The sequence below is a fragment of the Leptonychotes weddellii genome, chromosome 9 (genome assembly GCF_054177405.1).
Source record: "Leptonychotes weddellii isolate Sample4059 chromosome 9, ASM5417740v2, whole genome shotgun sequence".
In the NCBI taxonomy this organism is placed as follows: Eukaryota; Metazoa; Chordata; class Mammalia; order Carnivora; family Phocidae; genus Leptonychotes; species Leptonychotes weddellii.
In genome coordinates this window covers 64,862,878-64,882,122 of record NC_138377.1, presented here as the reverse complement: position 1 = coordinate 64,882,122, position 19,245 = coordinate 64,862,878, and the positions used below count along the sequence as shown (strand labels likewise).

The window sequence follows — 19,245 nt, the reverse complement described above, 5'->3', positions numbered from 1 at the left end:
GCCTGTTTCCCTATGCCCTGTGTTTCCCTCCGAGTTTACTGGAGTCGGGGCGGACCTCAGGAAGTGGAAAGGGAGGCCTGGAAGGGCTGGGAGAGCAGGTAAAGGCCGCATCCCACTTCTGAGCACACCTCGCCACCTAGGTCAGTCCCTCCCTTGTCTCCACTTACGCCCGAAGGCTTGATGCAGATGTTGGGGTGAGAGCAGAGGGGCAGAGAGTTTGCCCATCCTGCCCTGAACTGGAAAATGCTGTCCCTCTAACACCACGCTTGCAGTGTTGGCTCCCAATCATCTCCTTTGGGGGACAGCCAGCCTGCTCTTGCACAGGCCTTCTACCAGTCAGGGCTCCGGGTCCATCCTTCACAGAGTAAAGGACAAGTCCAGCCCCGGGGCAAGGGTCCTGTTCTCCCGCCACCTGGTTGCCCTAACCAAGCAGGCATGGAAGGTGTGAGAAGGCATCTTCCCATTGGAGTAGCTCCCCCGGATGGCCAACACCCCACACTTGGAGGGGAGGGTCACGAGGATCTGTCCTGACCCATCACCTCCTATCACTAGGAGCCCTGCCTGGAGTTAGGACCTCCCTTCTCTGCTCAGGGAGTGCACCCTGAGAAATGACGGCTCTCTGTTCAGCTCCCACCCCAGTTGACTTTGATTCAGCCCCTGGGCCCCTAGAGAGCCTGCCTCCCTGGTCCCTCTCCCTCCTCCTTTATGTTCCCTGGAGAGTAAGACCAGGACTGGGGAGAATTAAAGGTGGCAGCACTGGGCCCAGAATCAATGGGACTATGCCATCTCACCCTGGCCCACCCTCTCCCACCTGGCACCGCAGGCCCCGGGAGGACTGGGTTGCTCCCTCTGCTGCCCCCCAGCCACATTTTTGTGATGAAACCCTCTTCATCTCTTCTTAGTCTTTTATCTCTCCCCCTCTCTTCTTAGGAGCTCTCACCCCCACTTCTCCTTGCCACCCTCCCCTCTGGCCAATCCCCCTTAATTCCCTTAGACATTTTGAGACCAACAAGGAACAGGAGAGTTGGCAGTGGGGATACTTACTCCCTGAATGGAAACAACCCAAACCCTCCTCGGGCTAGAGGGACTTGAGTGGACTGCCCCCACCACCCCCGCAAAGAAGAAAGGAGCCAGCGGGGTTGGGTCAGGCCTCTGCTCCCACCCTTTGGCACAGGGAAGCTCTGTATCGAAACCTGCATGCAGAACGGGAAACAGGGCTCCAGCTTTAGAAAATAAAGTGTTTGTTTATTATGAAATTAGAGATGGAGGCCCCTCCCCTTCCTCCCTTTTCCCCCTTCCCCAGCTGCCTCCCCCTTTCCTTTCCTTTCCTTTCCTTCCCCTCCCCTCCCCCTGGGGCCTGGGAAACACACAAGACAATGCCCAGAGCTGGGATGCCCAGGGCAGGCCAACAGCTGGGCAGAGCTCCAGGGAGGCGGCAATGTGGGGGGCTGGAGCTCTGGCCCTGGGAGGTGGGCTGGCACCCTCTCTGCTGGAGGCCAGTGGAGCCAGGATGAGGCCATGAGTGATGGATGGAACCATGCGGGCAGGTCTGTAAAGACAGGAGACCCGAGGGGGGGGCGGTTCTAGTCTGTGAGTGGAGGAGGGCTTCAGGCAATCCCAGTGCTCGCCCCCTCCCCTTAATTAGCAGCACTGACCTGGGGCCGAACATCCCCCGCAGGAGGGTGGGCAGCAGTGGCTGGAAGTTTCTCTTGCTTTTGGGATGGACAACAGAAAAAACGGAAAAGCCAGTCACAGGGACCCGGAGAGAATGCAGGCAGATGCGGGCAGGAGACAGACACAGAGCATGTGTGTGGGCAAGGGAGACAGAGAGAGGGTGTGTGAGAGATTTAGAACCGGGAAGACAAAAACAGAGTCACGGAGAGAGTGGAGTCACAGTGAAGGAACAGAGAGATTCAGAGTCGAGCCACACAATCCAGACCCAGACAGGAGAGTGTTACAGAAAGAGACAGAGATCCCTGGAGGGAGACATACAGACGACTGGGGAGGAGGGAGGTAAGAAGGACGTTGCCCTGGGGAAGCTGGGAAGAGGGACACAGGGACAAGGGGAGGCCTGGGGGCTCTCCCCCGGGGCTGCTGCCGCCCGCCTGGACCCCAGGGGGTTGGGGGCTCACTCAGAGGGCCTGTGCGGGCTGCCCCCCCCCCCACCCCGCGGCGGGCAGGGCTGGGGCCGGCTTTCAGGGGGCCGGGGGCTCCTTGGCCCCATACAGCTCGGCCAGGGTGTGGAAGAGCGGCCCCCAGTCGTCCGGCGGCTCGGCGGGGCCCGGGGCGCCCCCCGCCTCGCTGCCGGAGCCCAGCGAGCTGAGGGAGCCGCAGGAGGAGCCGCGGCCCTCGTAGCCGTACACCTGCACCGAGTCGTAGGGCGGCACGCTGGGGTCGTCGTCCGCCTCGCGGAGCCGCAGCGCCAGGAGCTGGGCCACGTCGGCGGGGCCGGGGGGCCGGGGCTGGCGGGGCGCCCGGGCCCGGGGCAGGACGTCGCGGCGCGCGGGCGGCGGCCCGGGGTTGGGCGGGGCCGCCCCGTCGGGGTTCTGCAGGGCGCTGATGTCGAAGGCCTCCGTGTCCTCTTCGCCGCCGCCCTCGTCGTCGTAGGTGATGATGTTCTCGCGGACGTCCTCCTCCTCCAGCACCATCAGCGCTTCGTGCTTCTGCCGCCGCAGGGCCGCGAAGAGCACAGCCAGCGCTGGGGGAGGGGCGCACAAGGCCGCTGAGCCCGCGGCGCCCCGGAGCGCGCCGCCTGCTTCCGTCCCGGGGCCGCACGCGGCTTGGGAGACGGAGGAGCCAGTGTGGCCGAGGGGAGGCGAGACCCGGGTTTAAGCCCTGGCAGGCCTCGTTTGAGGCCTGACTTCATCCCGCACTCGCCGTGTGACTGTGGGAAGTTGCTTCGCTTCTCTGAACCTCTGACCCTTAGAGGGCTGGTGTGGAACACCGGGAAAACGAATTTCCCTCTTAGGGCTGTTGAAAGGATGACACGAAATAGCACAAGTGATGCGCCGGGCACCACGCACCGTCCAGAGTCAGGCTTCAATAACCAGTTTTTACGGCCTGCTGCTGTCACTGCGGACTGGTAATGCCAGGGCCGGAGGCCGGAGCTCTTCTCTTGGACACACGAGGGAGTGGGAAAATCCGCGCACGGGCGCATCCTCTAAGCCCCGGGGTGGAGTTCCCTAGGTCCAGGGCCCTGGCCCCTCTCTCCAGCCCCTGCAGGCTCCGGCCCCACATCTACGTGCCAAGGTGGCCCGACTCACCGAGCAGGGTGCCCACACAGGTGACGATGGCAAGCAGGGCCCCAGTGCTGAGCCCAGCGGGTGAGAGCTGAGCCTCGGGCCGGCAGGAAGCCACGGAGCCATCGGGCCGGCAGCGGCACACGCTGACTGTCACGGTGGCAGTGCTGCTCAGGGCTGGCTGCCCCCAGTCCCACAGTGCTATGGGAACCAGATAGGGGGCCTGGCGGGGCGGAGCAGGGCGAGAGGGCAGCAGCAGGCTGGCGGAGCCATCTGTGGGAGAGGGAAGGTGTCGGGCCCCCTCCTGAGACACCGTCCCTTTAAGGGTCAGTGCGGCCCAGGGAGACAGCTTCCAACGGGGAAGCTTAGCAAAGAGCAAATGTGTGCACGTCCACATCTACCTTCTGTTGGGTGGAGGGCCCAGATGTGTGGGCAGGGGTGAGGCTGGGCTAGGAGGTGGGATGGGAGGAGGAGAGCAGGGGGGCCACCCACCTCGGTTGTCTCGGACAGTGAAGTTGGCATCGGGGCCCAGAGGACCTTGAAGGGAGACACGGCTACTGTTGCCCACCTCGTCTCTGTCCAGGGCCCGGATGACCTGAATCAGCTGGCAGGAAGAAGAGAGGCCTTGTATGGAGTGGGCAGCTGGCGGTCTTAAGGACCCGAGCCCTCTGCCTCCTTGGCTCACCTGGCCGGGGGCTGCAGAATCACACACGAAGGTGTCGTAGGGCTCAGCCAGCTGGGGAGCGTTGTCATTCTCGTCCAGGATCTGGATGGCCACTTGCACACGGGAGGCCCGTGCGGAGCTGTCTGAAGACAGAACATGAACACATACATGCCCCACGCACACACAACAGTTTACACACAACACACATGGTGCGTGGGTGCGGATGCTCCATGTAGCGCACAGCATACACATGCAACACGCGGTATATGCATGCAACGTGCAAGTAGCAAACGGTGACGTGAAACGAATGGAACACCGAGAGCGTATGACAACATTCACGTGGTAGCCAAGATATGTGCAGTGTGGAACACACCCTCCACAGGGGCGGGGCACCCACGATATGCATACAGGATAACCCACATGCACGACACATGCACCATAAATGAAAGGTAGACGGAAGGTGCATACAGGTTGCACACAGACAATAGTCATGAAACAAACACATTCATACCGTATATTCAATGTACACTCAGCATTTAAAACAAATACAACATACATGAAGTGGGTGTTGGATAGACACAGTGTATTCAGTGTCACCCCCCAACCCGGGGTCGAGAGGATGCATTTTCATACACAGCACCAGCGAGACAGAGACAGACAGACAGACACACACACACACGCCCCATCAGCGGTCGGAAGGCCACGGAATAGCAGTGAGTAGCACTTAGAGTTGGCCTTGGGGAGCCAGGCCAGCCTGGGTGCCACAGCCAGACACAGGCCCCCTTCTTCATGCAGCCCTTCATCAGGTGGCTCCCTGTCATTACCCTGACTTGCTCCTCACTGCCAATGCCATCCAAGAAAGAATGGAAAACAGGTATCCCTGCCCACCCCGGAGCTCACCTCTGCTGGCTGAGCCTCCCAGATTCTTTAGTCCTCTCCCAGGTGGGGAGGGAGCTGGCTGGCCCCGGGGAAGGGGCCGAGGTCCCAGCCTGGGCAAGGGAGGCTGAGTGGGCTCCCTGGCCAAGGGTTCGGGGCTCCATTCCTTCTCGGCAGTATGGGCCCAGGGCCTGCTAGGTGATCTTGGGGTTTGCTGGAGAGCAGGATTTGGTGGGAGGGTGAGAAGGCAGGGAGGGAAAGACACGCACACCCACGACACAGATGGCTGGCTACGTATACACAGGCAACTGCAAACACTATATACACACAGGGACATTCACACGGACGGGCACACGTGCAACACCATGTAACACACAGCCACGGGGCCAGAAACATGAGCCCATACACATAAACTGCTACACGTGAGAGGCAACACGGTGGAGGGATAAGTGCTCCGACTCCGCAGCCTTACGGGGTCTCATGGCTCTGCCCCGTCACATCGTCATGACCTTGGGGAGTTACTTAACTTCTCTTCGGCCGAGTTCCCTTATTGTCGAACGGGGAAATAACCATACCTCCCTCATAAAGTTGTGGTGGTGATTACATTAATTGATCCACATTTAGTACTTAGAACAGTCCCTGGTACACAGTATGTAATAAATTCTCTGGCCACGAATACTCACATACACAAAATGACATACACAAACAGCTACCTGTACCTATCCTTACACACACCTAATTACACATTCGCACAAATATTCTACCCACTCAACTACACACACACACACTCCATGTGTGTATATATGTATTGTCACACACATGGAATTGTACACACACGTGGATACACACATGTACACATACATAGAGCTCTCTGCTGCCATGTACAAACATCTACGCACACAATGACAGTTCCCACAGATGGGACACAGACAGCAAATGTAGGAGGCCCTGGGGCGTGAGCAGGAGTGATAAGGGGAGGTTCACAGAGGGGACGGAGGTCTCCCTGCCTCCGTGGGCCAGGGCCGCCCAGAGGCAGCCAAAGCATGCTGCTGGTGACTGGGGGCTAACAGGGGCAGGGGATGGCCCCTCTCCCCTACCTTGAGGGCTCTCTGCAGGGTGTCCCTGGGAGGGGCTGCTGGAGCCCCCCAGTCAGCCTCCAGAGGAGGGGCCCAGCCCTGCCCTGGCCCCTGGCTTCAGCCTGAAGCGGACAGTGAGCAGGGCAGGGTCTGCCAGGGTACAGATTGGGGCTTCCTAGGGCTTAGGAGCTATTTGAGAGTAGGTTTGTTTCCCAGTTGGGGAAAGTCAGGTATGGGAATGAATTTAAAGTCAGGAGAATGCGCAGGCAGATCCACTGTGCCCAGGCCAGCCCAGCCTCAGAGACCAGGAGGCCTGCCTGGTGGTGGCGATCCAGGCTGGGAAGCCAGCGCTGTACACTGGTGAGGCATGGTGGCAGTGACTGCCTCCCCCCTCCCTGCTCAGGGACAGCTCCTCTGCAGGTGGCTGCTCGCCTTCTCCCTCTCCTGGGGGCCTAGGGCTCCTCACCAAGCTCTGTGGCCAGCACTGTGAGGTTGTGCCAGATGCGAGCCTCGCGGTCCAGGGGCACCACTGTGCGGATGGTGCCATCTTCGGGCTTGATGGAGAAGCAGCGCTCTGGATCCGAGTGGGGGAGGATGGAGTATCTGGGGAAGATGGAGCGGAGCTGGGGGCTGATCTGGGGGCAGGGCCAGAGCTTGCTGCTACCCCTCCCTCCCTTCTGTTCGCCTTGCTGGGCCTCTTGGTTCTTCTGGGCAGAGGGCCCGAGCTCGCTGGGCTGAGCCTGCCCCGGGTACCCAGAGCCATAATTCACTTTAGGGTCCCCTTAAGAGACAAGTCGCGGGCACCTGGGTGGCTCAGTCGTTAAGCGGCTGCCTGGGATCGAGGCCCGCATTGGGCTCCCTGCTCGGCGGGAAGCCTGCTTCTCCCTCTCCCACTCCCCCTGCTTGTGTTCCCTCTCTCGCTGTCTCTCTCTCCATCAAATAAATAAATAATAAAAATCTTTAAAAAAAATAAATAAATTTAAAAAAAGAGACCAGTCGCTTGGGGAAGTTACCAACATTAAATAGCTGTCCTAAGACTCAGGGGGACTGGGTTTCATGGTGGGGGTGAGACAGAAAGAGGTGGAAGTGGGGGTAAACAGCCTGTCTTTCTGACTTCTGGGCTCTATTCCAGGGACCCAGGGACCCCAGGCTTGCTCTGCCTCAGACCAGCGGTGTGATCTTGGGTGAATCGTTTAACCTCTGTTTACTTAACTACAAAATGGGAACGACACCAGCACCTCCCTCATTCCTGTGACGGGACTGCTGAAAGGTGGGAAGAGTGGCTCTTCTCAAGGCAGACAAATCTGCATGCAAGTCCCAGCTCTGCTGCTTCCTGACTATGTGACCTTGGACAAGGAACTTAACCTGTCGGGGCCTGGCCTCTAAAACAACTGGGGCTGATCGTGCCTACTTCACAGGGCTGTTGTGAGAACTGAATGTTACCGAGTGGGTATAATGTGCAGCGCTGAGGGACTGACCAACAGGGCTGGCCCGCCCTCCAGCACCACTCATCACATGAGTCTGCATCTGCCCGCACCGTCACTGGGAGGCGCCACTGCTATCCTCCCAGAGGGATGGGTGGAGCTGGGGGGCGCGCAGGGTGCTAGCCCCGACCTCCAGGCCTTCCCTGGCCCTCAGCCCTGCAGAGAGGGAGACCTCCACCAGGAGGTGAGTGGGATTTTCGGTGAGGGGGGCCCATCCTCGGTGGGGCTAGCCTGCCACTGGGCTCGTTCCCTGAGGCCCTCCCCTTCCCCTGCCCACACCCCAGCTCACCTGATTGGGCTGGCTGAGGAATCCAGGTCTGCCGCTGAGACTCGGCCCACCAGCGTCCCAGGAGCTTTGTTCTCAGGCACCGCCAGGTGGTAGGCAGCCTGGGTGAAGGCAGGCGGCTCTGGGGCGTCCTGCACGGCCACGCGCACGGAGGCCACGTCCTTGAAGGGCCCTCGCCGCAGGTAGGCTGGGTCGATGAGGGTGTTGGTGGCCTCCACGCGGAAGGAATAGGAGCGTCGGGTCTCGAAGTCCAGGGGCTATGGGGAGGAGAGGTGGAGTGACTGGGGCACGTGGAAACCAGGGCAGGCCCAAGCTCCCGGAAGGTGAGAGGTCCCCTCCCCACGCATCCAGTGCTCGGCCCACCTGAGACGAGAGGTGGGCACTGACGGGCAGGGGCCGCAGTGGTCAGGGTGAGGCAGATGACTTAGTCTGTGACCCTAGGTCTGCCCCCAGCTCCATCATAGACTGGCTACACGAAAAGTTCTGAGCCCGTCTCTCCCCCTTGCTGGGCCCCAGTCCCTCATCTGAAAGAGGACGAGACGACCATGATCTCTAAGCTCCAACCCAGTGGTCCCGAGTCTGTTAGACCAGTTAGGAGTGAGCCTCGTGGGGCACGAGGCAGGTAGGAGTGAGTGTGCAAGTGTTCGCAGACAGAAGGCTAACCTTGCGGACAGCGAGGAGCCCGTCTCGACCCTGGGAGTCTGTGCTGATGCTGAAGGCTTCGGACCCCTCTCCGTCCAGGATGCTGTACGCCATGAGGGCGTTGTCCCCCAGATCTGGGTCCTGGGCTCGCAGCCGGCCTACCAGGGTGCCCGGCCCAGCCGTCTCCACCACAGAGAACTGGTATAGGCCTTGAGGGGGGACGGAGGGGAGACATCTTAGGTCCCTAGCCCTCCTCCCTCTCCCAGCACTCCCTTCTCCTGGGGTCTGGCTGGGGGAGGGCTGGAGAGGGGAGGCCTCCCCAGAAGCTGTAGAGGGTGGGGGCAGGCAAAGGATGGCTCCGGTGGGCCACCGGCCCCTTACTCTGAGGGAACTTGGGGGGGTTGTCGTTGACATCGCTGAGGGTGACCGTCACCGTAGTGCTGCCCGACAGCCCCCCCACGTGGCCGCCCATGTCCTTGGCCTGAATCACCACCAAGAACTCCTCCTGCGTCTCCCGGTCCATGTTGGGGATGGCAGTACGCACCACTCCTAGGGAGAGACACGGGTCAGGGGCTGCCTGTTCGCATGGCTGCCCCGCCAGGCTCCGAGCTCTATCCTCACCCGTCTGGGGGTCCACAGAGAAGAAGGGCAGTCCATCCAACACAGTGTACACCAGCTTGGCGCTGTTCCCGTAGCTGGGGTCATCGGCATCGTGAGCAGTCACCTGGATCACTGACGTCCCTGTGGGGGATCCCGGCACCCCACTCAGCAGGGGCAGGGCCAGGTGGGAAAGAACAGCAAATGAGGGGGACCCAGACACGAGAGCAACGCGGGAAGGAGAGGTGAGGGTGCTCCAGGAGACGGGCTCTGGGATGGTCAGAGTTGGGGTACTCACCGACATTGGACATCTCGGGCACTGTGGCATGGTAGGGCCCGAGGGGAAAGATAGGTGGGTTGTCATTAATGTCTTGCACCTTGATGATAAACTCTGACGGGGGCTCCAGAGGCCGGTTTGAGGCTCGGTCCACGGCTTGGGCAAGCAGCACGTACTGTGCCTTCTCTTCCCGGTCCAGGCTCTTGGTGACATGGATATTGCCTGTGGCCTCATCAATCACAAATACAGTGCCTGCCCCCTCCCCGGTCAGCAGGTACTTGGTGCGGCCCTCGCCCCTGTCCACATCCGAGTGCAGCTGTAGGGGTCAGGGAAAATATAGCAACAGGTTCCAAGCATAGGGACAGAAAGGTTAAAGAGTCTAAGTCTATGAGGGGGTGGAGTGTTGGGAGTCTTGAGGGGCCAAGGTCATTGAAGAAGTGATGAAGTTGCAGGGCAGGACCTAAGGGCCTCGAGAGTCAGGGCAGACCTGGGAAGGGCTGATCCTTACCTTACCAATAAGGACGGGCTCTGGACCGGCATATTCCTCAATGACAAAGAACTGGTTCCACACCCAGCTCCTTCGGTTCCGCAGCAGCACTGGTCCTGGGCCCCCCCGGGATCCTGCCCAGGCCCGGGCGGGGGCTGCCAGGCGCCCCATGCAGCCCCAGCCACCCAGCCAGGCCAGCAGGAGCCTCACCAGGCCCCACATGTTTGGGCTCCAGCCAGGGCTCTGTTCACTGTCCCTGGGTACTGAGGCATGAGCTGGCTGGGGCAGAAGGGCAGATGCGTTGGGGCTACCCCATGGATCCACACCTGTAGGACAGGTAGCTGTTCAGGGTCAAGGAAACCCTTAACTCTCCCCGGCCCCCAACTAAAGTTAGATACTGAAGATCAGACCTCCAAGGAACCAGACACCCCACTGCCCAGAACCCAGACTGAGACAGAGCAGACAGTCTGATCCTTCCCTCCACCCAGGCTCTGCCTGTATTCACCTCCAGCCCTACAAGCTGATAAATCTCTGGCCAGTCAACTCTGAGTAGAGAAGCTGGGGAAGAAAACAAGAGGGGGGATGCGGGGAAGGGTTGGAATCCCAGATCTGGCCCCTCTTCTCCCAGGTTGAGTATGCAGCCAGGGGGCTGGAGGAGTTGGGGACCACCAGGGAAAGGGCTTAGAATCCAGGGGCTGGGACTCACGGAGGTGTGGTGTCAAGGTGTCTGGGGTCAGGCTGAGCCATGACAAGGCGTGCAGCCTAAGACAGGGTTGAGAGCCTGTGAAAGTCCCTCCTCCAGAGGGAACCCCACCTCTCCAGAACCTGCCCCCAGCCCACACTGCCAGCTGAAGTCCTTGAAGGGGGACTGGGCTCGGGAGGCAGAGTGGCGGGGGGCCGGAGCCGAAAGAAGAGGATGTAAAGCTGGGGGCAAGGCCAGGAGGCTGGGAGAGGAGAGCAGAGACTACAGACTCAGTGTTAGTGATGGTGAGACCCAGACTCAGGCACTGTCCGGCGCAGACTGAGACAGAATGGCAGCAAGAGACACGAGGAAAGAGATCAAAGGAGGCAGCCTGGGTGTCTGACAGGCAGAGAGGAGTCATAGGTAACAGGCTGGGGAATGGTAGGAGGGGGGCAGAGGGGCTTTCTGGGAGTGATGAGCAGGCGGGGGGCAGCCCTCAGCTGCGGGGGTCAGAGCAGGCCCCGGGAACTTCAATCTGAGAGAGGGAGCAGCCAGGAGGGGCTTCGGGAAGGGAGCTGGAGAGAGGACCCTTCCCACTGCTGTCTCCTCCCTCTCCTCCTGCCGGGGAGGGGGGGACCCCCTCAGGTAGCTGTGGCTGCCACCCCTCCTCCCCCAGAGCAGACACACACCTGCCAGTCCTTTCCCTCCCGAGGGAAGAGGGAAGCCGGAGGGAAGCCGGGGACCAGAGCGGGAGGCGGGACGAGGAGGAGAAGGAAAGGGCTGGAGGAGTGGGAAACCGGATAGCGGGAAGGGAAGAGGAGGCGAGAGGGAAGAAACGGGGGAAGGAAAGGAGAGCGGGAAAAGGCAAAGGGAAAGACAGGAAAGGAAAGGTCGGGAAAGGAAAAGGCAAAGAGGAAGAGGAGGTGGAGAAAGACAGGGCAAGAGGGAGAGGGAAGGGGCAGAGGAGGCAAACAGGCAGAGAGAAGGCAGGGTGAAGAGGAACCGAGGGAGAGGAAAATGGGGCAAGGAGGAAAAGAGGTGCGAGGGAAGAGGGGAAAGAGGTAGAGCGCGGGAGAAGGGAGCCGGCAGTGGGCTCCCAGCCGCGGAGCGCACCGCTCTGAAGACACCCGCAGGCTGCGGGCCCCCTGCTGCCCCTCCGCGGGTTCCCGACCCCGGGCTCCGGGGCAGGCGCCCTTACCTGGCAGTGCCGAGGGGCCCAGGCCGGCGGGGAGCGTCCCCGCCCGCCCCCGTCGCCGGGTCCCGGGGGCGCAGCCCCGAGCCGATCGGAGCGGGCGCCGCGGCTCCGCTGCAGGTCTGAGCGGCCCCGGCGAGAACAAGGGAGCGAGACGGAGGGGGCGGGGGAAGGAGGCTCCGCCTGCGGAGGAGCGAGGCGGCTCCGCGGCGCGCGGGAGAGAGCCCAGCCTCCGACCCTCCCCGGCCAGCCCGGGCCCGCGCGGCGGGGGCGGGGGCGGCGCTGCCGGGCCGCCGGGCGCATACAGATGCGGCGCCCCTCCCGGGCCGGGCCCGCTGCGCCCGGCAGGGCACTCGGGCGGGAGGACGTCCAGGCCCCGGCGCCAGGCCGTCCCCGAAGGGCTGGCGTGGAGGGTGCAGCCGGGAGCGCCGAGCGGCCCCGCACGCCCCCACGCCGCGGGGCGAAGGGCGAGCGCGCGGTGAGGCGGGGAATTAGGAGCCGGCTGCGGAGAGGCCCGGCTGCGGCTCCCGCTCCCGCTCCCGGAGCGGCCTCTGGGGCTGCTGTGAACCCCGGCCGCAAGGAGGCGGCATTCGGGGAGCCGGTGCGGGGCACCACAGCCGGCCGACTGGGGAGTGCTTAAGGCCGGCAGAAGGGTCCAGGGAGTCCGCGGGCTGGGCCCAAGGAGCAGGTCAGGGACCGAGGCACGACAGCAGCGGGAGGGGACGGCGGTGGGGAGGGGAGCCTTTTTGGGAAGCTCATTTACAGGCGCCCACTGAGCGAGCGGCTGCCGCCCCCTGGCGGCCGCTGTGGGAGGCGCCTTGAGGGTGGCGAGCAGGTGACCGAACGCCTCTAACGCGGGACTGGGCACCGGGACAGGGAACCTCCTCTTCCCAGGGATCTTCCCCTCTGGCCTCCAGTGAGGACGATGCTCCGTGGTGACGTGGGTAGAGCCAAGACAGAGATGGAGGGCGGGAAGTCCCTGCTCCCGGAAGCAGCAGGCTGCCTAAACAAGTGTATGGAATGCAGGCGATGGTGCCCCCATGCTACAGCCGTCCTCTTCCAACTGTCTGGCTCTCCCCCCGGCCCTGCCCAAGGAAACCCAGTCACACACTAGTTAAAACTAAGTCAGATTTTTATTATTTTCCATAGACCACATCATTTAATAATAAAAAAAATAAAAATAAAAATTGAACAAAAGGAAAAGGTGGATATAAAGTGGAACCGGTGGGCAGAAGGCAAGGGCTGCAGGACAGAAGAGACTGGGAACTGCAGGGGCCCTGGGACTCAGGAGGAGATGCTGATTCAGCTCATAGGTGACCCAGTCCTGGCCCCGGCTGTTCCCAAGAGGGGGTTGTGAGTACCCAAAGGAGGTGGTGAGCAGGATGGAGGAAAAATGAGAGGTCTGGGGCTCTTGGCTGTTCCCCACCTCTGGGCCAACCACCTCCCTCCCTAACCTAGCTCTTCCCTCTCAGACTCAACAGTGGGAAAGGAGAGTGAGGAGAGGGCTAACTCCCAAGAGATAGGTTATGGGGGTGGGGCTCTGGGGGGAAAGACGGCCACTGCTCCATTTGGTATGTGGGGACAGGTGGCAGCCATACTTGAGCACTGGGTAAATGGTGTGAAAGACCCCTGGTTCTAGGGCGGTGGAGATTGTACCTATCCCTCTGTGGCCTCGAACCCCCCGGGGCAGGGTGGCTGATGCCTGCAGCTCTCGCTCGTGCGTTCCCAGCTAGCGGCGCCCGCCCCGGTCCCGCACAGGCGTGCTCCGACTCCGGCTCCTGCTGTGGCGCTTGGTGTCTCTGCGGTCCCTCTCCCTGCCTCGCTCCCGGTCCCTCTCCCTCTCCCTCTCCCGATCACCCCGGTCACGCTCCCTTTCCCTCTCTCTCTCCCTGTCCCTCTCTCGGCTGTGCTCTCGACGCTTCTCCCGCTCTAGCTGCCGGTTCCGTTCCCGTTCTGCTTCCTTCTCCCGCTCCTTTTGCTCTTCCTCTTCTTGCTCCTTTCGCCGCTTCTCCCGCTCCTTGGCCCGTTCAGCCCGCTCAGCCTCCTTCTGAACAATCTGCAGCAGGCAGCAAAGGTTGCTGAGATCCCGCACACGCCAGTCCCGCCTTGTCTGTATGTCCCTGGGCCCTGCCCTAGCTCAGGATCATCGCCAGCTTTGCTGTTAAGCAGGAAGGAGGTTGTCTGCAATCACACCTGTCTTTGTCTCCGGGTCCCCATCCCTCCAAGTGTTCGCCTTTTATACCCACGACAGGCAGTGGCACCATCCATGCCTTGCCTCTCGTATTCCCCCAGCTACTTAAGATGTGAACAAACCACTTTTCCCTTTAGCCGAGTACATGAGCCTCAAATTCCCAAAAAGGCCCATTACAAAGAAACTTAAATTTAAAAAGCAAAAAAAAATCTTAGGGGTGCCTGGCTGGCTCAGTTGGAAGAGCATGCAATTCTTGATCTTGCGGTTGTTGAGTTTGAGCCCCACATTTGGTGTAGATTACTTACCAAATAAATAAAAATTGGAAAAAAAAAAAAAAGGCAAACTATCCTAGAATTAAAAAAGCAGAGAAATGGCTTCTCAGCTAACTGAAATCAATTTCCGACAAGGATGGTTGGCACAGACAGCTTCCTAGACACACAAACCCAGTTCCTGTCTTTGTGTTGACCTTGGCACTCTTGGGTTTGGCTTCTCTATGGCGTACGGTCACCTGGTTCTTAAAAACTGCCTTTCCGTGATGCTTAGTTTCTTCCCTTATCCTAAGCCAATACCTGGGCCTTCTCACACCAGTAGTCAAGTGACTCTCCCCCTTGCACTGCTGTCAAGCCTGGCTGCTACTCAGAGCGGAGCCTCAAGTGAGCACTCACCTGGCTGTCAGTCAGCGGGAGCCAATAGATGCAGGGAGCTGCCTTGGTCTTACGGAAAAGGTCGTCCAGCAGCTTGGCAGGCGGTTCCTCCTGAGCTTTCTCTGAGGTGCGAGAAAGTGAGTCAGACCTTATGCTCTATGACCCTGTGTGTCCCATCCCATTTGGGTTCCTTTCCCACCTACTAGCAGGTATGTGTGTCCCGACAGCTAAGTACCTTTCTTCTCACTCTTCTTTTCTTTAGACTTCGCACGTTCCTTGCGGCGGCGGTCACGGGACCGTGATCGGGAACGGGGACCTTCTCGAACTTTGTCCCGATCCCATTCACGCTCTGATCGAGTTCGCTCCCGCCGCTCCATTTCCCGTTCCCGCTCTGCCCACTGTTCCCGCACCGCCCGCTCCTGCTCCCGCTGCTCTGCCCGGGGGTGCTGTGGTGGCTGGGCTGGGGGTGGGGGCGGGGGGTGCAGGGGCCGTGGTACCCCCTGCTCCTCTGTCTTAGTTTCAGAGGGACGGTCCACCAAGAGGCCCCGGTGATAATCCAGCTGTGGGTAGAGGAGGGACAAGGACAGTCAGGATGGAGAGGATAACACTCCCACTGAAGGAGCCCAGGTACCAGGGCATACAGATTTTGGAGCCCCATGGTTCAACGAAAGGAACCAAGGGGTAGGAAAAGGGAGAAGGAATCTCAGTGGCTGCAGGTTTGGCCAGGATCTCAGCTGGATTCTAGCAGATAATGGCCTCCCCTGCCCCTCCCCTCCTTCCTTTCCCTAGGTTTCTTACCTCATCTTGCTCGGCATAGTCAGCACAAAGGAATTTGGGATTGGACTGGGGCCACTTGACCCCATGTAGCGCTGTGCGAGTGGCAACTGCCTCCTCTACTGTTGAGTACTGGTGGAGGAAGGCAGAAGGCAGAGGGTCACAACAGGCCTCAATCTCTCCCACTTGCCACAAGGCCCCTGAACCTGCCCACGTTGGTTACAAAAGGAAATGTGTGCCACAACCTAGAGAATCAGCTTCCTCCTCACCGTGACAAAGCAGTGAGATTTGATCTTGTCAATCCAGAAGGCCTCTTCCACCAGAGTTCCCGTCCGGCCCAACAATTCCTTTAGTTGGCCTAAAGTGAAGGGACGCACCTGCCAAGGAAAATGGAGTTTCCAAGTCTTGAAGAAGGCAAGAACAATACTCCTGCAACCAGTCTTCAGATTCTCCAAGTATCTGGCACAGGAGTACAGCTTCAGAGTATGGGCACAGAGGGGTCAGGAACTCTCCCGTGGGAATGAGAGGGGAGCGAAGAACGGTAACACCAACGGAGACACTACATGCCAGGCCCTCCGCAAATCCTCCAGACAACCCTGCAGGCTGATACTTTGTCCCCATTTTTCAGGGGAGGAGACTGGTTGAGAGAGATGAGGTCAGTCGCTTGGTGAGTGAGTAACTGGCAGATCTAGGAGTTGAAGTTCAGTAACAGGAATCCAAAGCTCAAACTCTTAACCACTAAACAAGGCCGGGCTGTGGGAAATGACTCGGACTCACCAAATTGGAGATGTGGACGATGTTACTGATCTTGCCCCGGGGCGGGGAGGGCACCTGAGCAGTTCGGACTGGGTCATCAATTGTAATGGAAACTCCAGACTTTTGCTGGCTAATGGAACGTCGAGTTAAGGTATCTCCTAAAGTCACTATCAAAAAGAGCACATGAACAGTTTTCAGCAGGGAGCAAGCTGGCTCTCTCACCTCTGCTATGCCTTTCTCTCATTCCCTACCAAGCACTGTTCCACTTAACTGTGCTGAGCACCTACAATGTGCAAGGTACTGTCTAGGCAAAGCTCCTCACTATGGAGATCCAAAGATTTTAACCTAACTCTCAAGTAGCTCAATAACTAGGAGAGGGAGGTAAAACAGCAATGCAAAAACACTATAATAAAAGGCAGAAAACATTAAATGCTTTAAAAGAGGTCCAAATAAAGTGCTCTCGGAATTCAGGGAGCTGTACACTTCACCTACCTTTCTTTACTTCATGCTCCACAGGTGGGGGCAAGGCCACCTCTACTGAAACCTGGGGAGGTATAGGGGGTTCTGCTTCAGGCTCCTTCTCTTCTTCCTCTTCTTCCCTTTGCCCATTCTCCTGGCCCTCTGCAGGTACGACCTGTAAGGTATTAAATAATGGAGCAATTCTTAACCATCTGAACCACCCAGGCGCCCCCCCCCCCTTTTTTTTTAAGATAATGGAGCAATTCTTAAACACCAAACTGGCACATTCTTCTCCGCCTCCTGTTTCCTGAAAGAGGGTGGTACAGTAAACCTAGCGTGTTCCTTCCACTAGGGGAAAGATTTCATTCTCCTCCACTGGATCCCGGGATTATTAATGCTTCAGTTCTGCCATGAGGAAAACAAAGGCAGGAGTGGGCAAATTTTTTCTGTATAGGGCAAGATGAGAAATATTTTTAGGCCCTGTGAGTCACACAATCTCTGTTGCAACTATTCCACGCTGACGTTACAGCACTTAGGCAGCCAGATGTAAGAGTAAATGAGTTGGTGTAGCTGTGTTCTAATAAAATTTTCTTTATTATGGACAACAGGTTGGATGTGGTAGTCTGATGACCCCTAAAAGGGCAATCAGCACAACCCTCTGCACAGATGGCAGCTTTCCCTTCCAGGACTCTACTGTGGTTGCCTGCTTGGAGTCCACTGCCCGCTCCCCTGACGCTGGGGTGCAAGAGCCTTACCTGGGTGACAGTCCGGCATATCTTCAGCCCCTTGTCATGGGTTCCATCGTCACCATTACGCTCTGTCTCATCCTCAGAGATTCGGGAGTCGTCAGCATGAAGATCCACAATAGCCTCCTGCCCCGCCAGGGGTTTGATGTCGGGGATGAGGCTCTGGGACACAGATACCCCCCACCCCGTTACACTGGGCCCGTGTCTACTCCCACCTCAACGTGTCTCATCCTCCCCTCCCCGGCTCCTCCCACCTCACCTTGAGTGACTCGGTGGTGATACTGATGGAGGGTTTCTTCTGCGTGGTGGCTGTGCTGGCTCCCCAACGCCGCTTCCGACCAGGCTGGCCCCCCTCTGTGTCACTGTTTCCAGCTGGCAACCCCTTGGTAGCTGCTGTCCCCAAGAAATAGGATCGAACAACTAGTTAGATGGTCTTAGGTCCTCTGCTGGTTCACACCACTAACACCTACAGATAGCCTTCGACTGGAATTTCAGTAAAAGGTTAACTTAAGGAAATTATATTTGGGGGCTGGGGAAACCATGCCTCAGAGTGAATAATACAAGGACTGGAACCACTTTCTGACCAATAAAAACTACTTATCTCTAAAGGCAACTAGGAATGGGTAACTAGGGTGGTGAGCAGTTTAAACTTTTAGTGGTAGAACTAACTAAAGTACTGGGGAAGACAGACTGAGAAGGACATAGGAATGCAGAAAAACAAGACTATGTGATACTTATATCTAAAAGTTAGTTTAAGATTGTGACATGATCTGATCATGCTTTAGGTTCATTTTCACACTATGACTTCATATTAAGTTATAAAGATCTATTACACTTTTGTCAATTTAGAGTTCCTCATTGGGAAAATGTTAAAAATGAATAAAGGATAAACTACTAAACATTATAGAAAAGTCCCTCAAACCCACTGCTGGTTCTGAGGGTTCAGATATCTGAAAGAGGAAATGCATGTAGGGCTAGATAGGAAATGGTGAGACACACCTCAGTGTCATTAGTTAAGAAAAAAAATGTGACCTAGGAAAAATGACAGTGATTATCTGAAGTTCTGAATTTCAAAATAGAACCCGACATATGCCAAGAAGATGTAGATTTGCTGGGTGGAGGGAGTGGGGTGGGAAGGGGTGACCTAAGAATGCCACTGAGAGAGAATGGGAACCTATTTCTTTATGAACTGATTTTTATGGTACTCCTGGCCTTTATCAGGGATTTGGGGCTAGACTTACAGACAACGGAGATCTTCCTCTTGAATGATTTGGGCAGCGAGCTCTGTATAGAGAAGAAAAGGGGGAAAAAAAAAAAAGAGAAAGAGACACACCCCACAGAGAGGGGGGAAGGAGGTTAGATGGGGCAGTCTTAGCATAGGTTCCAAAGACACAGAGAGAGAGACACAGAGACAGACAGAGACCAAAACAGAAGCGGCAAACGGCAAAAACGAAGCAGAATCAATGCAAGTTAGAGAAAAAAATAAAATCAAACATCACAGCAGGGAAAAGTCATCTAGTCCATACCACACCTGTGTATTAGCTTAACCAGAAATAAGCTGGAAGAGGAATTCAGGAGCCTCCCAGCCCTTTAAAGGCATGGGTCTTGCCCTCTTCCACTGTCTCTACGGGTTGAGAGGACGCCAAACCCAACAAGATATGCCCAGAACTGGGTCATCTGGTCCTCCTAAGTCTCCTTGCAAACTCTCAGAGAACACGAGGAAACAAGGAAAACTAACTTTGGGATGATCACTGCAACAAGGTAAGCCTCCTCCTTTTCTCCATGTCTAGCCTGACATCCACTCACTGTGGCTTTGAGTCACTCGGACAGCAGACTGTTAAGGCTGTCCACACCCCTACAGGGCAGCACTAGACCCACCAGAGAGGAGGCTCCTGACCCAAGGGCCAGCAGAAAGACTTTCAAGGTGCGTTTGGTAAAGGAAGGTTTTTTGGCTTTTTTTTTTGAGGGGCAGATTGTCCCCAGGGAGCCTCCAGCTTTCCAACCCATTATATAGAGCTCTCGCAGAGCTTTACTGTTTCCTCTCCAACAGGGCTTAAGCTAAGCTTAGGGGGCTCTGCCAAGGACCAGAAACTCCCAAACCTGCCATCGAGCAAGTTTCTCCCCCGAACACTCAGTGGGAGAAAGACTATGGACAGAGCAAAAAGAGAAAGAG

The 19,245-nt window shown here is 58.0% G+C and overlaps 2 protein-coding genes across 9 annotated transcripts in view; both read right to left on the bottom strand.

Moving 5' to 3' along the window:
* Positions 1 to 1,300: 1,300 nt before the first annotated feature.
* CDH24 (cadherin 24) lies at positions 1,301 to 11,664 on the bottom strand. 2 transcript variants are annotated; one of them, XM_081830756.1, is made up of 13 exons: positions 11,509 to 11,664; positions 9,650 to 9,954; positions 9,163 to 9,457; positions 8,889 to 9,008; positions 8,649 to 8,816; positions 8,289 to 8,476; positions 7,629 to 7,882; positions 6,322 to 6,458; positions 3,925 to 4,046; positions 3,732 to 3,843; positions 3,264 to 3,512; positions 1,656 to 2,698; positions 1,301 to 1,549 (listed from the first exon to the last, which is right to left on the bottom strand). In XM_081830756.1, the coding sequence occupies exons 2-12, from the start codon at positions 9,848 to 9,850 to the stop codon at positions 2,196 to 2,198; spliced, it is 2,349 nt and encodes a 782-aa protein (XP_081686882.1). In that variant the 5' UTR covers positions 9,851 to 9,954; positions 11,509 to 11,664; the 3' UTR covers positions 1,301 to 1,549; positions 1,656 to 2,195. The 2 variants fall into 2 exon arrangements, with proteins under 2 accessions (XP_081686882.1, XP_081686883.1); XM_081830757.1 differs by lacking the exon at positions 1,301 to 1,549 and having other exon boundaries at positions 2,512 to 2,970.
* Positions 11,665 to 12,616: 952 nt separating this feature from the next.
* ACIN1 (apoptotic chromatin condensation inducer 1) overlaps positions 12,617 to 19,245 on the bottom strand; it is a 34,008-nt gene continuing 27,379 nt past the window's right edge. For 3 of the 7 annotated variants that reach the window (XM_081830748.1, XM_081830753.1, XM_081830752.1), the window contains 10 exons: positions 18,314 to 18,356; positions 17,332 to 17,465; positions 17,082 to 17,234; positions 16,360 to 16,501; positions 15,889 to 16,034; positions 15,381 to 15,488; positions 15,136 to 15,243; positions 14,573 to 14,897; positions 14,359 to 14,459; positions 12,617 to 13,558 (listed from right to left, as the gene is read on the bottom strand). In XM_081830748.1, the coding sequence (XP_081686874.1) occupies positions 13,232 to 13,558; positions 14,359 to 14,459; positions 14,573 to 14,897; positions 15,136 to 15,243; positions 15,381 to 15,488; positions 15,889 to 16,034; positions 16,360 to 16,501; positions 17,082 to 17,234; positions 17,332 to 17,465; positions 18,314 to 18,356 (1,587 nt within the window). In that variant the 3' untranslated portion in view covers positions 12,617 to 13,231. The remainder of the gene's footprint in view (positions 13,559 to 14,358; positions 14,460 to 14,572; positions 14,898 to 15,135; positions 15,244 to 15,380; positions 15,489 to 15,888; positions 16,035 to 16,359; positions 16,502 to 17,081; positions 17,235 to 17,331; positions 17,466 to 18,313; positions 18,357 to 19,245) is intronic. The other 4 variants (XM_081830750.1, XM_081830749.1, XM_081830751.1 and 1 more) reach the window with 4 other exon arrangements.

Bases quoted from the DNA above. Each gene is read 5' to 3' on its own strand.
- CDH24 (XM_081830756.1), bottom strand. From the start codon at position 9,850: ATGTGGGGCCTGGTGAGGCTCCTGCTGGCCTGGCTGGGTGGCTGGGGC. The intron at 8,817-8,888 runs GTGAGGATAGAG...GTCTCTCCCTAG, and splicing joins CTCTGTGGACCCCCAGACGG to GAGTGGTGCGTACTGCCATC. The intron at 8,477-8,648 runs GTAAGGGGCCGG...TCCCCCCTCAAG, and splicing joins CCCCCCCAAGTTCCCTCAGA to GCCTATACCAGTTCTCTGTG.